We start from the raw sequence: 15,699 nt of genomic DNA on the forward strand, positions 1-15,699 counted from the left end.
ATTGTTAAATTTAAAGAATACATTATAATACATTATGTACGTTAAAGTATGAATATAAATATAATAAAAATATTAAACTATTAATTTATCATCTAACTCTTCAAAATCCTTACCTAATTTTATATGGGACGAATCAAATTTTTTAACCCCATTTTTAATACGAAACGAATGGATCAGATTCACATTTTGCGAATCAAATGCTGGATGGGCTTATACCGGCTCGAAGCAGTACCACCCCTGTCCCTAATAGTTTTGTTTCATAACTTTTTAAAACTATTTTAAAAATACATTTCTTTTATCATTGATTTGATTTAATTAATTCCACGTATGCCGTACCTTTCTTTAACCTTTGAACAAAAAAGAAATCTAAGATATTAAATATAGTTAATGTCTACAGATAACTACAGAAAGATATAAAGTTTGACTATAAAATGAGGACATTAGACTTCTGATAAATTGTGTAATAAAATAAAATGTAAAAATTTGAAACAAACGAGAATAATTAAATATTTGTGAGGAATTTTGTTATGAAAACATTTTTTGTAAACATTTCATAAGATAAGTCATCGTAAAAATATTTAGTGATAAATATTTGTAACGTGAGAAGTCCGTCGTTTATTAAATTATACTCTAATAATTCGTGAAAAAACGAGTACAATAAAATTAATGATCACAACTAAAATATCTAAAAAAATTATCGAAAAAACAATTATTTGTCATTTAAGAATGGCAATTCTCTACTCATCTAATTTTAATCAAATTTTATGTATTTTTACTCATCAATCATTTTAATCATTTTGAAGATTTTGGAACAGACATATAAAAAAATTTAAAAGAATATAAGAATTGAGTCCTTAATTCCCTATTTAATTAAAGTATTCGTGTGAATAAGTGTGATGTGAAAAGGAGTTCCTTGTGGGAACGATAGGCTAACTTAGTTTTCTTTGGAAACATCTGTGTAAAGGTCCAAGAGCGAGTGTAAATGTTTTATAAAAGTATATTTTATTAAATGGATTTATTTAAGGTCATACAAAAATCAGGTTAGATAAGCCTAATAAATTTTGTAAAAAGTGTTAAAATTTTAAATTATATTTAATATAACATTCTGCTTTTTTTTAAATATTTAATTAGGTCATTTAATTAAAAATGTAATTAAGCTATCAAATTGTAATATTTTTACAAGTAGATTCCTGAATTATTTCATATAAACTTAAAATCCTCCGGAATTTTTTTTTAAAATATAAAAAATAAAGACCCAATTATGTAGTTATGAATTTAAAAGACTTGATTAGAAAGGCTTAAACAAGGTATAGAATTTGTGTTTAAACCATTGAAAGGAGCTTGTCCAAGACACCAACTACCATGCCACGATGGGAGAGTAGGCACAAGTCACACCCCGGTGCACATTAGCGAGGACACTTTCCTAGATTGGAACGTAGAGGGTGATTAGAGGGGCGGAAATCTCAAAGAGAGACAGAGTGCAACTAATTTATCCACCTCTTTCCTTGTTGGCTTAACTTCACTCAACCTCGCTATTCTCTATAAGTTTCTCTCCGCCATCAATTTTCCCTCCCATTATTCCTTTTTCCTGCTCTTCCATCCCTCTCGAGCTCTCTCTACTATGGAATCCTCCGCTGTCATTCGATCTTTTAACTGTATCTTTCTCTCTCTCTCTCTCTCTCTCTCTAAATCTGCACCTGCATTTTTGCTATGAATGTGCCTTTCCGAATGCGATCTCTGCTTTTGTGTTTACGATTTTCTGCTTTATTTACTTTAATTTATGCGACGTGGATGGAAAGGGAAACGATTCACATACGCAGTTTGATTTTGAAAAACGAATTCTATACATCTGGATTAGGTTTATGATTTTCTAGCTAGAAAGAAAAGTAACTGCGAAGGAGCTCGCTAGATTTGTCATTGTGTTGTAAACATTGAACGGTTGCGTTTTGGCACTTTTCGCATTTCTTGTTTGCTTTAAATATCCTTAGTTATGTGAAATGTTATTTTCGTTTTGAAATAAATGCTGAACATAGGATGGAGTTTTTGCTACTGTGGTTTATTTATTCATTTTTATTGCTAAGAAATCAAAACAAGGTTATGCCTAGATACTTTGCTTTTAAGATTGCACGAACCTTTGAAACGTTTCATCCTGAAGTAACTAGTTGTATTCGCTTGCGCCACTTGTTCCTTGTTGCTGTGATATGTGAAGCTTAATTTAACCTTAGAATGAACTTAACAATTTCGTAGCAGTGATAAAGTTGTTTTATGCTATTGATTAGTATCGTTTGTTTACAAGAATCACGACACGATCATGGCATTTTTCATTGAGTTAGATGAATGCCGTTGATTAGGCGATTAGTATTATTTTTTGCTATTGATTAGTATAATTTTCCATGTTTCTACAAATAACCAAAGGATGGTCTACAGTCACTTTATAAGCCTGTAATTGACCATCTATTGGTTCCTATAGGAGAACACAAGATGAGTTGTGACTGTGTGCTTTTTTGTTATAACTTTAGTGGCGCCCATATGTTGCATCCTATTTACTCAAATCTTCGTGTTTTGTTGCTTATTTTATTCTGTTCTTGATCTATTTCTGTTAAATAGAATAGGGAGTTCCGTTTTTCCCATGTCTCTTTGAAATAGCCTTATTACTTTTGGAAAGGGTCTCAATGCCTTCTTAAATGGTCGAATTTCAATATACAATACTATTTAAGCACTTCAATATTTTTAATATGATTTTACTACAGCCAGACGCTTAATCATGACTCTTGGATTTCAGATCCCATGGGCACTATGTCCCATATGCGACCTTCCCGCGATAAACAAGTTGTAGTTCCCATCCACAATGTCGGATGGAACTCTAAAAGTAGACTTTTCACCCAGCATTTGTCATATGATCGGAAGCACATTAATTCCCACATGAAGGGGAGCACCACACTGGTTTCATGTGCAAAAACAGCTGAACCTATCAACACATCCAAGTCTGGTGATGGTGGGTTATATTGATTGTGAAATGAATTGTGTCCTTATTCTTTGTTTTTGTTGACTTTTGTTTGAATGAGAAAAGTACGATACTCTTATTTGGTCTTAGTGTAATTATCTCCTTAGTTATATATTTTAAGTGGTTTTTATTTTTTTAAAACTCCACATCGATTAGAGATATGACAAAATCATAATATATAGCTGATTCCAAATATCAACTTACTAAATCGGTTTTGTGAGGTTTAGTTAGACTTAAATTTCACTTTTCAAAAATGGTATCAAAGTTATTCAAGAGCCTTTCCTAATCAAGTTTGTTGGGTCTATTGTGTCACCCACTTTTGGCTTTCCCCTAGTCTCACTTGAGGTGTTTAGTCCTTGTTGTGAGGGGGTGTGTTAGAGATCCTACTTCGATTGGAGATATAACGAAGTTATATTGCATAGGTGGGTGCAAATCTTGTCTTATAAGTCAATTTTGTAGAACTAAGTTAGACTTGTGTTTACTTTCTTAAGACTATTATTAAGATTTTGAGATACAATAATCAATTGCAAAATTTTTCGGCTGCAATTCATATGTTAGTGTCATCTAAGATAATCCTACGGAACTCTTCTATACTTAAAGGATAGAGAGAAGATAGAAAAGAAAACTCTTAAAAGTTACAAACAAAAGATATGATTCTTATTTCTTTATTTTTAAGGTAAAATTGCAATGTTATTTACACAATAATTGTAGGAAATGTTCTACTTCTGTTGCTCAGCATTATTGTGGTCTTTGAGAAAGTCTGTTTGAGGGTTACTATATATATATATATATATATATATATATATATATATATATAACTGTGTTGTAGTTGGCTATTAGAATAGCTTCCCTTTTACTATTTTTTTTATTTATATTCAAGTTCCTTGACCTTGCAATTATTGAAGATGTTGCAGCTTCTTCAGATAGTACTCCACAAGGCTCGTTGGAGAAAAAGCCTTTGCAAGCTACTACTTTTCCTAATGGATTTGAGGTCTATAGCTATTCTGTCCTTATTTACCAGCCAAGCATATTTTCATTAGTGAAAAATGATAATTTTGGTGGGAATTAGCGCTAGTATATTGGCTTTTATCCAAGACTGCATAATTGCACTATTTATTTTCCTGTTTGAATGTGAATCTGATAAAATCACTTGCTATGTCTTGTTTGCTTATGATCAGGCTTTGGTATTAGAGGTGTGTGATGAGACTGAAATTGCTGAACTGAAAGTAAAGGTGATCTTCTTCCGTCTTGTTTATCCTTTTGTAAAATTGGAAGTGCGATATTATAAATTAATAGTAAGGTTGAAAAAGAAAACTTCCGTGAATGTTATATGGTTTGTTTATTTGCAATTATTCACACACTGAAATCAGTGGCTGGATGGGTATGTCTATAGCTCTGTCATATACTGTGTGTTGAAACTTCTGTCTAAGGATGCTCTTAATTTACTCAAGATATCACGCTTATAGAAAATGAGGTAATGATATTAATGTTTTTTTTTTCTACCAAAATTTGTAGCATGTTGTAATTGCAACTTGAGATTGTGGTGCCTTTGTGCCTAATGTCCTATCTCGTTACAATTATTTTTTTGCAGTTCAAATTTGATTAAAAATTTGTATCATGTCAGCTTTATTTTTATACAACGCTGTCTGTTATATCTGTGTGGTTCATCAAAAGAAGCATGCTTTTAGCTGGATGACCTTGTACACGACCTTAGTTGACTAGTATTGTTATAGGTTGGAGATTTTGAAATGCATATTAAGCGAAACATTGGAGCAACAACGGTTCCTTTGTCTAACATTTCACCAACGACTCCTCCGCCTATTCCATCTAAACCTATGGATGAATCAGCACCTGGTACCCTGCCACCATCACCTCCAAAATCATCTCCAGAAAAGAAAAATCCATTTATAGATTCTTTCAGAGAGAAATCACCAAGATTGGCAGCATTGGAGGCTTCTGGTACCACCACTTATGTCTTAGTACCATCTCCCACGGTATGTCATTCATCAATAATTTATGTTTTAACTTCTGCCTTCACTAGTTATATTTGGCTTGAGCTATGTAGAGTTTGCTATCACTGATCTTTGTTTCTCCTTAGGTTGGCTTCTTCCGAAGAGGTAGAACAGTGAAAGGCAAGAGACAACCTCCTATCTGTAAAGAGGTGCGTCTGACGTGCTTGTCAATATTCATCAATTTGTTATGAGCTAGATCACATGATACTGCGTCGAGCTTTCTCATCGTAAACTCCACCATTGAATTTTGGCACATGTGTTTGTTGGTCAATAAGATTTGCAGGGGTGAAACTGGTTGTTTCTGCTTTAGGGGCCCAGCTGCTGTGAGCTGCCCCACGTAATACTGCAGACATAATAGTTGGAGACTATGTATCAGCTTAGTCTCCCTATGTGACCTTGTTAACATGCATATGTTTGCTTTCGGAATAAGTGTAAAGTCTTTTACTAAAAGAACTTAAAACGAAAAAAAAAAAACTGATTATAATCAACAGTGATAGTCTCAGAGACAAATAAATATTCTTTGGTACTCACTCATTGTTATTGGTATACTTTGTATGGTACAGTTACTTCATCAAGTTGCTTGAGAACCTCACTTTTATTGGCCTGACTATAATGATTTTCAATTTATTTATTTCCTAATTGAATTTTAGGGAGATTTAGTCACAGAAGGGCAAATCATCGGTTATTTGGACCAGTTTGGCACTGGACTTCCGGTTAAGGTGATCTCTCAGTTTTTGTAATTGTGGTTTCTTAATATTTACTATTTCTAACTAGTCTTATTTTTGAAATCTTGCAGACTGATGTGGCTGGAGTAGTGTTGAAGCTAGTTGTTGATGATGGAGGTATAAAGATGTCTATGACCCTATTTTAAAAAAAATGCATAGATTTATTGACATGTCACTAATGGAAGTTAACCAATTTGGACAGTTAGGGTATGTTTAGATAAACTTCTCCATGAATACTTATGGAAGAGAAAAATAGGAAGGAAAGTTGAAATTAGCTTTTGGATAAATTAAAATTAGTTGATGCATAAGTTAATTCTTTTTTTATTAATTTTGTGCATAAGTTAGTTTTAGCTTATGGAGAAGATTATTTCATTTTCTATTGTTTTTGTAGAAGTGTTTATGGAGAAGTTTGTCCAAACAAGTATTTAGTACTAACCATTTTCTAACCCATATGTAGGGATGAAGATAGGCTAGGCAACCTGTCAGGGGCCTTTGACATGGTTGCCTGGCCTAAGCTTTTAGGCTTCAAAAGAAACCTACCAAGCTGGCCTGTTTGCATAATAATTTTATATATAATACATATTATTAAATATATAATTATTAATATTAATAACAGGTTCAAAAAAAGAAGTTTTTTGGTTTTAAAAATCATTGGTTCATATCTACACCTACTTTTAAATAATAAATAATTTACTAATTTATTCAATATAAATATTATAGTTACTAGCGGAAACATAACATAAATCTAATAGTGCATTTGTGTTTGCATTTTTTAATTGGTTAAAAATTATTAGTTATATTAATTTTAATTTTATATATTGTTTTATATCTTGTGTAATCAATAATTTTAATGTAAACAAGGTTGAAGATACTCTTATTTAATTATCACACCAAACTGTGGAAATCTCGAATCTTGTATAATTTTTCTATCCGTCCCAGGGATGTTCCTGATAGGTTACTTTAATTCATTGTCATTTACAGTGTGTAGCTAGTTGTGCTGTTAGTTTTCTTCATATGTTATCTAGTTAGTGTTGACTACTGACCGAATGGAAAAACGTTGTTTAGCTCTTGACGGTCTTGATTTCTGCTATGTATAGTTTTTTGTGATTTATTGATGGCCTAGTCTGTTGTTTTGCAATATCTAGAGATAGCTGTCAATGCACAGCCAAATTATCCATATTTAAACTTATTTTTGCTACTTACACTCTCATCCATATCTGTGATGAATTTCTTACTGTTTTTATTTGTGATTTACAGAGCCTGTTGGTTACGGAGACCCCCTTATTGCTGTCTTGCCATCTTTTCATGACATCAAGTGAGCTAGCCTTTTCCTGTTGTTCCGATCAATCATGAGGCATTTTTTTTTTTAATTAGGGAGCTATTCGCATATTGGAAAAAGTTTTTAATAGGTTACGAATAATTGAAAATCATACTTTGTATATCAATTGCTTAAATTGTACTGGAATGAATGTATTCTGAGACGACCTTCTTTATGTATCTTAGTTGCTGGAGTTTGATCGCTAGCTACTTATTGTTTAGTTTCTCCCGAAATAATTGCGCAGAACTTTTTTTGAGATTCTGGACCAGAAATAGAAATACCGTAGTGCGATAAATAGAAATGTAGCATCCACAGCAAAATTCTGACCAAACAGTAACCGAAACTCGTTTTCTACGAGATTGGTTATGTTGAGATTATTGATCAAGGTAATGGTTAGCATCCAAGACCTACCAATAACATTCTTCCTATGTATGGTTAAAGTTAGAACGAAGAAGGAAGGAGAGGCTGTGGATTCAATTCTCCACATTAATACTCGGGAGTTATATTAATACTTGAAAATTATAAAGTTGGCTTAAAGAGTTTAGAAAATTTAGAAAATGTGAGAAAGGTTGAGTTCAATTTCTTCCAATAACAAAATGTGACAATTAATATTTATCTACAAGAAAAAATACCACTCAATGTTTATTAGTAGAGTATTTGTGTACTGGACTTGATTGATTTAAAGGGAGGAATAATCTTATTTTATATTATATTTTCTTTAATTAAATTTAATCTATAGATTTTCTGATTGGTTCAGCTCTTACCAGATGTGGTAATAAATCATGAAATAAAGAAGTAGGTTACATATTAACTCGTGGGTGGAAAATGTATTTTGAAGAGATTATAATTATGTTAAAAAATATCTTTGGATATATAATTGCCAAGAAGTTCTTTATGGTACTGGAATAATTATTCTAAAAGATATTAGAAATGAAAATGAGCAATACCAAAATTTTGGGCGACAAAATTAAAATTAAAACAACATACAAACCTTAATCATATATGCTAGCATATACGGTCTGGACCCTTAGGGGTTATTTGGGGAGAGGACTCCGACAATCAAGTCAGCAAAAAAGTCTCTCAAAATCAAATCTTGGGTTAAAAAATTAATAAAAAAGTACCTCTTAATTGTTGGGGTCCACGTGTATTTATAGGATTATTAATTATGTCTGTCATCCTTATGGACTGGGCCAGTGTTTGGATTCTAGATGGGTCTGGGCTTAGTCCAGGCCTTGGGTTAATGTATGTTGGTATTAGGGACCTTATTTGTGATATTCTAAGTTAAACGTTACCTATTTATTACACACAATTCTTTACAGTGGGCGGCTTGGACCATTATATTCTACTTGAATGGTTATCAATTTATTGATTTTATTCGTGGGACCATGTCTAGGCGGTCTTGGCTATGTACTTACCTTTGCTTAGTCTACTTAGGTATAATTCACCAACTATATTTATGAGTGTTGAAAGTTGAAGAGGTTGATAATAAATTTTAGACAATAAAAGATAACCTATCGTTTAAATTTATCGAATCCTAATTGGTATTGGATTCTAAACATTGATTTAAATAATCCATTTCACATTTTCATCTCTAATTTTACAGTTTAACCTTGTTTTATAAAATGAAACAGAATTCACCGACAACGACGTTTACTATTACACTTTTTATTTTTTTAAAATAGATTATAATACTGATAATTATGTGTATTTATCTTTATATATTTTAATTTTCTTTTGAAATTTCAGTCGAATTTAAAAATGTTGATGACATAGACGAAACATTGAGGAATGTGATTAAGTGATTACTTAATTATAATAAATAAGATATTACTTACATTTAGAAATATAGTAATTCATATATGAAGGAGTGAGTCTGTTCTAACTTGTAGACGTTGTAATTGTATACTTGAACTAGAATTTGTCAGTTTTTATTTTGATTTCTGCCCCTTATTGTTTGTCAATATTCAATACAAATCCATACAATGACACGTCACCTGGGTTTCAACTTTGAAGTATTGTTTTCAGCCACCATTTCAGAATTGTGCTGATACACATCTGACTCTGATCGATTTTATCTTCAAACAAAATTCCAAAACAGTGGAAGATTGGTATTGGGGAACGGATAACTCCAATTTTCACGTGTGGACACCGGTGCTTCACGTAGACATTCAAATCTGAGGCTTTCCATTTATAGTTCACGTCATAATCTCAATTATAAAATCAAACAATATAACTCTCAATTTTTTACCACCACCAAAATTACGAACTCAATATTAGACATATAAAAAGTATATTCCAATGTTTTCTAAGATTTTAATAGTTTCACTAATTTTCATTTTTCAAACCTAGAATTTTTAATGAGGGGAAACAAATATAGTTTTTAGCGTACTCTTTTAATATATATATATATATATATATATTATATTTTATTAAAATCTATAAAGTTAGATGTAAAATTGATTAAATAAAGAGTAAAATTTGCAAACTTATATTTAAACAAAATTAAGTAAATAATAATTAATATCTTGCGGAATGTATGTTTAACTTTTCTGTAAAAAAAGGCTAGCAGATCAAAATCAAAATTTCTATTGTCAAAATATGTGTCAGTTAGAATTATACACACACACACACACATATATATATATATATATATATATTAAGAAAAAAGTTTTTCGAAAATAAATACAATACTAATGATTATGCAATATTGAAAGGCTGAAAATAAACGAATCCTTTTGTTGTAATGCATGGTGTGGCGTTGTTGTGGTGGCAGAATGAAAAAGTGAAGTGACAAAGTTTAAACCTTGCGGTTGGTGAGAAGGCCCCAACTGAAAGCAAATGAAGCCACACACTCAGGCTTCTTCTTTCGCTACTCCACTCCCGCACGTGCCTTTCTTTCGCGCCACCGCTTCCTCACGTGCCGCCCCGGCGGAATCTCTCCATGCCGCCGCCGCCGCCAATGAATTCCGTCGCATCTGGACTGCGAAACTCCGCCGCGTCCACCTGTCCGTTCGCCACTCCACACGCGTCGCTGCGGCTTCTAATCCGAGCGGCTCCGGTGGCGATTATAGTCAACCTCGGAGCAGCCGGCGCGGCGTGCTGATGGTACCGTTCCTGGCTGCCGGCGCGTCGGTTCTGTTATCGGCGGCAGCGAGGGCGGAGGAGAAGGCGGCGGAATTGGCTCCGACAGCGCCGAAGCTGGAGGAGGCGAAAAAGAAGGAGGAGGAGGAAGTGATAACGTCGAGGATTTACGACGCGGCGGTGATAGGGGAACCGTTGGCGATAGGGAAAGAGAAAGGGAAGGTGTGGGAGAAGTTGATGAATGCGCGAGTGGTGTATTTGGGGGAAGCGGAACAGGTTCCGGTTCGAGACGATAGGGAGTTGGAGCTTGAGATTGTGAAAAATTTGCATAGGCGCTGTTCGGAGAAGGAAAAAAAACTGTCTCTTGCGCTGGAAGCTTTTCCCTCTAATCTTCAGGAACCGCTCAACCAGTATATGGAGAAGAAGTAATAATGCCTTTGAATTTGTGATTAATGTTTAGATTCTTGCGTGAGTCCTGTGTGGATTAACTTTTCAGTGAGTAGTTATAGGATCAGAAAATAAGAAGGCAAAATGAATTAATTTGTCCTCTGAGCTAAAATCTACTCGTGAATTCCATTCTTTTGGAAGAAGTTAAATAAACGAGATATTGAGTGGAGCAAACAGCATGGAGTTGATTACGAACATGTAAATTGGGGGTGCTTTGTTGTTATTATTACAATTGTTGACTTGAGGAAGAATCTTCTAGTTATGTGAATCTGAATGTTTTCCTGTTAAAGTGAATATTAATCCATGGAATTAGAGGTATGGTATGCTCCAATGACATGTCGACTTTAAAATTGTTTCATTAGTGATGTTTGCTATGCTCTTATTTGTTTTTCAGAATGTCTTGTTACCTGAATTAAGAAGTTTTCCATTGTTGTTAATGATTGAAAAGTACTTTTTTGTTGGTTAAAGATTTCTGTCTGCCTCTCTCTTTCCTGGCTCACTATATTTCTGTTGATCTCTGCTTCTTTTGTCAGACTGCTTTCCGTGATTCTGCATTGTTTGTACTAAAATTCAACTTTCATGGCAGGATAGATGGAGACACCTTGAAGTCTTATACGTTGCATTGGCCACTTCAAAGATGGCAGGAGTATGAACCTATTCTGAACTACTGTCGTGAAAATGGAATCCGTCTAGTCGCTTGTGGTACTCCGCTGAAGGTACGTCAATTTTGTTTCCCAAACTCATGATAATCTTTCAAATATTTATTTTGTCTCTGAAAATTATGGTTGTGGCTAATTAGGAGAAATTGGCAAATGTTAGATAATCAACGTGCATGTCAAATTGATTTACAACAAGTTGAAAAGGTAGGAGCAGATATTTAGTAAAATGGAAGCTGTAACGATTTTACTTGCATTAGGACTATAAATATTTAATGTATAAAAGACAAGCCCTGAAAAGCTCCTAATCTTCAAGTTCCCATATTAAACAAAAGGTCAAATGAACACTTTATTTTAAAAAAATGACGATTATGGAAAGTTTCCTTAGATAGTTTGGTCATTAAGGGAAGATAATCTGTTGATAGGGGACGACCTGAGAAAACTTTAGGAGCATTAAATCGATTTTTCATTAGATGTTTTACTTAAAATTTGGTTTTTGATAGAGCTGAAAGGTTTCAATTGATTCATCTAACCAACTCTACCCTGTAGGATTAGGCTCATTTCTTGTATTGCTAGGTCTAGACTCAAGACTTATAAAGATGATAATTATGGTTTGATCATTTTTGTCATTAACAGATCTTAAGAACTGTCCAAGCAGAAGGAATTCGTGGGCTTACAAAGGCTGAACGTAAACTTTATGCTCCTCCAGCTGGTTCGGGCTTTGTATCGGGCTTTACTTCTATCTCACGTAGACCTTCAGTCGATAGTACTCAAAATCTGTCTATTCCTTTTGGTCCGAGCTCATACCTTTCGGCACAGGCTAAAGTAGTTGATGAGTATTGTATGTCCCAGGTTATCTTACAAAATGTGCTTGATGGAGGGTCCACTGGTATGTTAATTGTTGTGACTGGTGCAAGCCATGTTACGTATGGATCTAGAGGAACCGGGGTGCCAGCTAGAATTTCAGGAAAAATACAAAAGAAAAACCAAGTAGTTATATTACTTGACCCTGAAAGACAATTCATTCGCAGAGAAGGAGAAGTTCCTGTGGCTGATTTTTTGTGGTATTCTGCTGCCAGACCCTGTAGTAGAAATTGCTTTGATCGTGCTGAGATTGCTCGCGTAATGAATGCTGCTGGGCGGAGGCGAGATGCCCTACCACAGGTTAGCTAGCATTTACAGTCACTAGTTTGCTTGATTATTACTTTTCTTGCTCTGTAGATCTTCTCCTTCCTAGTTTTGGCCCTTTATTATTTCCTCTCATTGTCCATTTAGGTGATACAAACAAGAGATTTTGCTTTTACTAGGAGTCTTGTGTCTATACCTATTAAATTTTATTTTATTTTTTGTATGTAATATAACTTTGGTATTTGATGAGCATTTTAGAGCCTGTTTGTTTCAAATTTTTCCATGAAAATCACTTCTAAACATATCTATTGATTTTTAGAAGCTACTTTGAGTAGGAGCTGAAAAAAAGTCAAAATTATAAGCACTTTTTATAATTGTTGCCAAATAAAATAGTTTCAACTTCATATGAAATATGCAAAAAGGGTCCCTAGTCCCTTTAATTGATATCTCTTTTTTGCATTGTTTCAATTTACACCAACTATGCAGCTCAACCAACTGTGCGGGGGATTTCAATTTAACGTTTATCATTTTGTAGCTCTTTCTCTGTGCTATCTTACTCTTCCATTAAATTCATATTCCTTTTGAGGTTAGATTCTTTGCGCAACAATATACGATGATTTAAGGACTTCAAAACTTTTCCAATGGGTTAATTGTGATAATGAAGTCGTTATTTCTGTTTTCTTACCCTTAAAATAAAGTAACCCTGGTGTATATCTTGGCATACATGGGTTCCAAGGTTTTTGGAGAATAATTGAACAGTCACTGATGATACTAAATTTGCATTAGTTGCATACTTGCGTTTGATTCTTTGATTGTTGGTGTGCTACTACATGCAGTTATTTTTTCTATGCATCTGTTTACTTTTCTTTGATTTAACATTAAATAGGGTATGCGAATATTGGTTGTCATTGTGAAGGGTTGTATTTTCGTTTTGATTTTAGGATCTTCAAAAGGGAATTGATCTTGGTTTAGTATCTCCAGAGGTTTTGCAGAACTTCTTTGATCTAGAGCAGTATCCTCTGATTTCAGAACTCACTCACCGTTTCCAGGTAAATTTTTTATTCGAAAAATACTCTGCTTTTAATCATGAGAAAATTTCATCACTTTGTTACCTTCATATTCCTACCCCTTCATCCGGTTCTTCTTTATATAGGGTTTCAGGGAAAGATTGTTGGCAGATCCCAAATTCTTGCACAGATTAGCCATAGAAGAAGCCATATCAATAACAACTACATTGTTGGCGCAATATGAAAAGCGAAAAGATAATTTTTTCCAAGAGCTTGACTACGTTATTACAGACACTGTCAGAGGATCAGTAGTTGATTTTTTTACAGTGTGGCTTCCTGCACCAACTTTGTCATTCCTTTCATATGCTGATGAGATGAAAGCACCTGACAACATTGGTTCTCTAATGGGACTTCTAGGTTCCATCCCGGACAATGCATTTCAAAAGAATCTGGCAGGGACAAACTGGAACCTCAATCATAGAATTGCATCAGTTGTATTTGGTGGGCTAAAACTTGCTAGTGTTGGATTTATTTCAAGCATTGGAGCCGTGGCTTCATCAAATTCTCTATACGGAATCCGTAAATTCCTTAATCCAGCCGTTGTCACTGAACAACAGATTATAAGGTCACCAGTACTCAAAACAGCTGTAATATATGCTTGCTTTCTTGGAATTTCTGCAAATCTCCGTTATCAGGTATGTAGTGGACTTGTCGCTGTATAAAATTTTGGTTATTATTGATATGTGACAAATGCAAGATTGAACCCATTTTCTGTAGAAAATGAAGGATAGTTACTCCAATTAGTGTAAAACTTTCTCCTCTCTCCAAATTCTCCGAATGTAAATTAGGGATTTTTCCTCCCCTTTATTCTCTTCTCTATTCATCCAAATCTTCAAACCAAAAAAAGAAAGTATTATAAAATCTTTGCCTTCCTTCCCCTCCTTTATTTTCCAACCAAATACTATATTACTAAATACCCATATATATATAATATGATTTTGTAATTTTCTCTAATTCATCTGAGGCTACATCCTTGGTTATATTATATATTCTATATATACCTATCCATTTAAAATCTAATCTGTTCTGCATTAGTACGGAAATTATAATATTTTTTTGGCAGGTAATTGCTGGGTTAGTGGAGCATCGGATTTCTGAACAGTTTGCTTCCCAGACATTCTTTGTAAATATGCTTTCTTTTGTAGCACGGACTGTCAATTCCTATTGGGGAACCCAGGTCTGTCTGTTTTCCTATCTTTAATCTGCTTTTGTTCACTTTCAAATGCTTAATGTTCCCAACCTCGTCTGTTAGCGGATTTCATTTATTTATGATTGAAAACTAGACTTCCTAAATTCAAGTATTATTTATAAAGTCATTTAATATTCTTAATTTCGCGGAAATATAAGTCGTTTGTTTTTCTGAAGTTAGTGATTGACCAATATTGCTCTTTGACTATAGTTAGTGAAATACCAAAATACAGAAAAAAAATAAACAATGACATCTTTGGTTTTCTAAAGTGCCATAATTTGAACTGGCTTAGCTTCGAAACCACTGGAGTATAATTCATTTTTATGTGAAATATTCATCTGTACATTAATGTCTAAATCTGTACTGGAGTTTTCAAATTTGATGTTTTCATGAATTGCTGCAGCAATGGATTGACCTAGCGCGCTTTACTGGCCTGCAAGTTAGAAAGACAGAGTCGCCAACCTCAGATTCTCCGAATAGTGCTGCAATTTTATGCAACGAAGCAGAAGAAGCCACCATTGATGAGATAGAAAAATAAATGAGGTGACGATACGTTGCGACATTTTTTTCTTGGTAATTTGTATTATTCTTGAAAAGCTGGTAATGTAGGCACAGAGGAATAGGTTATTGTTTTCATCATAATCTCTTGCTGTCTCTTGTTAATTAGCTTCTGTACAATTCCTTGGACAGCTCACTTGTATACGTTTTGATATTTCCCATTTCACAGATTGGTGAATATAATATTTTTCTTTATAAATGTAACAAGTGGAATAGATAAAAGTGACGCAAATCGAAACCAATACAAGTTGTTACCTACTCTTTGCTAAAGGTATTTATGTCTTGGTAAGTCTTGTTAATATGGTATAAAAAATCAGGAGCACTTGTTTTGAACTTTCTCATAGAGTTTGACGTTTGTACACCTTTACGCTATCAATTTATAACGGGGCAGTGAACTTTTCTATATCTTTGCAGTAACCTTTGGCTTAGATTATTTCTGTACAATCCAACAGGGAATACACACTTTGCGGATAGATTGATTAGGATACCAGAAAGCTCATGTCAAGACCCCAGA

The 15,699-nt window shown here is 33.8% G+C and overlaps 2 protein-coding genes across 3 annotated transcripts; both read left to right on the forward strand.

The window, feature by feature from the left end:
• The first annotated feature begins 1,309 nt into the window (after positions 1-1,309).
• LOC114163092 (biotin carboxyl carrier protein of acetyl-CoA carboxylase) lies at positions 1,310-7,264 on the forward strand. Of its 2 annotated transcripts, none has more exons than XM_028047183.1 (9): positions 1,310-1,655; positions 2,783-2,995; positions 3,919-3,995; positions 4,183-4,236; positions 4,738-4,998; positions 5,103-5,165; positions 5,667-5,735; positions 5,813-5,858; positions 6,999-7,264. In XM_028047183.1, exons 1-9 carry the CDS (start codon positions 1,622-1,624, stop codon positions 7,058-7,060), a joined length of 879 nt encoding a protein of 292 aa, XP_027902984.1. In that variant the 5' UTR covers positions 1,310-1,621; the 3' UTR covers positions 7,061-7,264. The 2 variants fall into 2 exon arrangements, with proteins under 2 accessions (XP_027902984.1, XP_027902974.1); XM_028047173.1 differs by having other exon boundaries at positions 1,312-1,655; positions 3,910-3,995.
• A 2,509-nt stretch (positions 7,265-9,773) lies between these two features.
• LOC114179209 (protein RETICULATA-RELATED 5, chloroplastic-like) lies at positions 9,774-15,384 on the forward strand. The gene is made up of 7 exons (XM_028065462.1): positions 9,774-10,565; positions 11,174-11,303; positions 11,880-12,407; positions 13,313-13,420; positions 13,525-14,073; positions 14,502-14,615; positions 15,031-15,384. Exons 1-7 carry the CDS (start codon positions 9,898-9,900, stop codon positions 15,163-15,165), a joined length of 2,232 nt encoding a protein of 743 aa, XP_027921263.1. The 5' UTR covers positions 9,774-9,897; the 3' UTR covers positions 15,166-15,384.
• The last annotated feature ends 315 nt before the right edge of the window (positions 15,385-15,699 follow it).

This window comes from Vigna unguiculata, chromosome 1 (assembly GCF_004118075.2).
Source record: "Vigna unguiculata cultivar IT97K-499-35 chromosome 1, ASM411807v1, whole genome shotgun sequence".
Taxonomy (NCBI): Eukaryota; Viridiplantae; Streptophyta; class Magnoliopsida; order Fabales; family Fabaceae; genus Vigna; species Vigna unguiculata.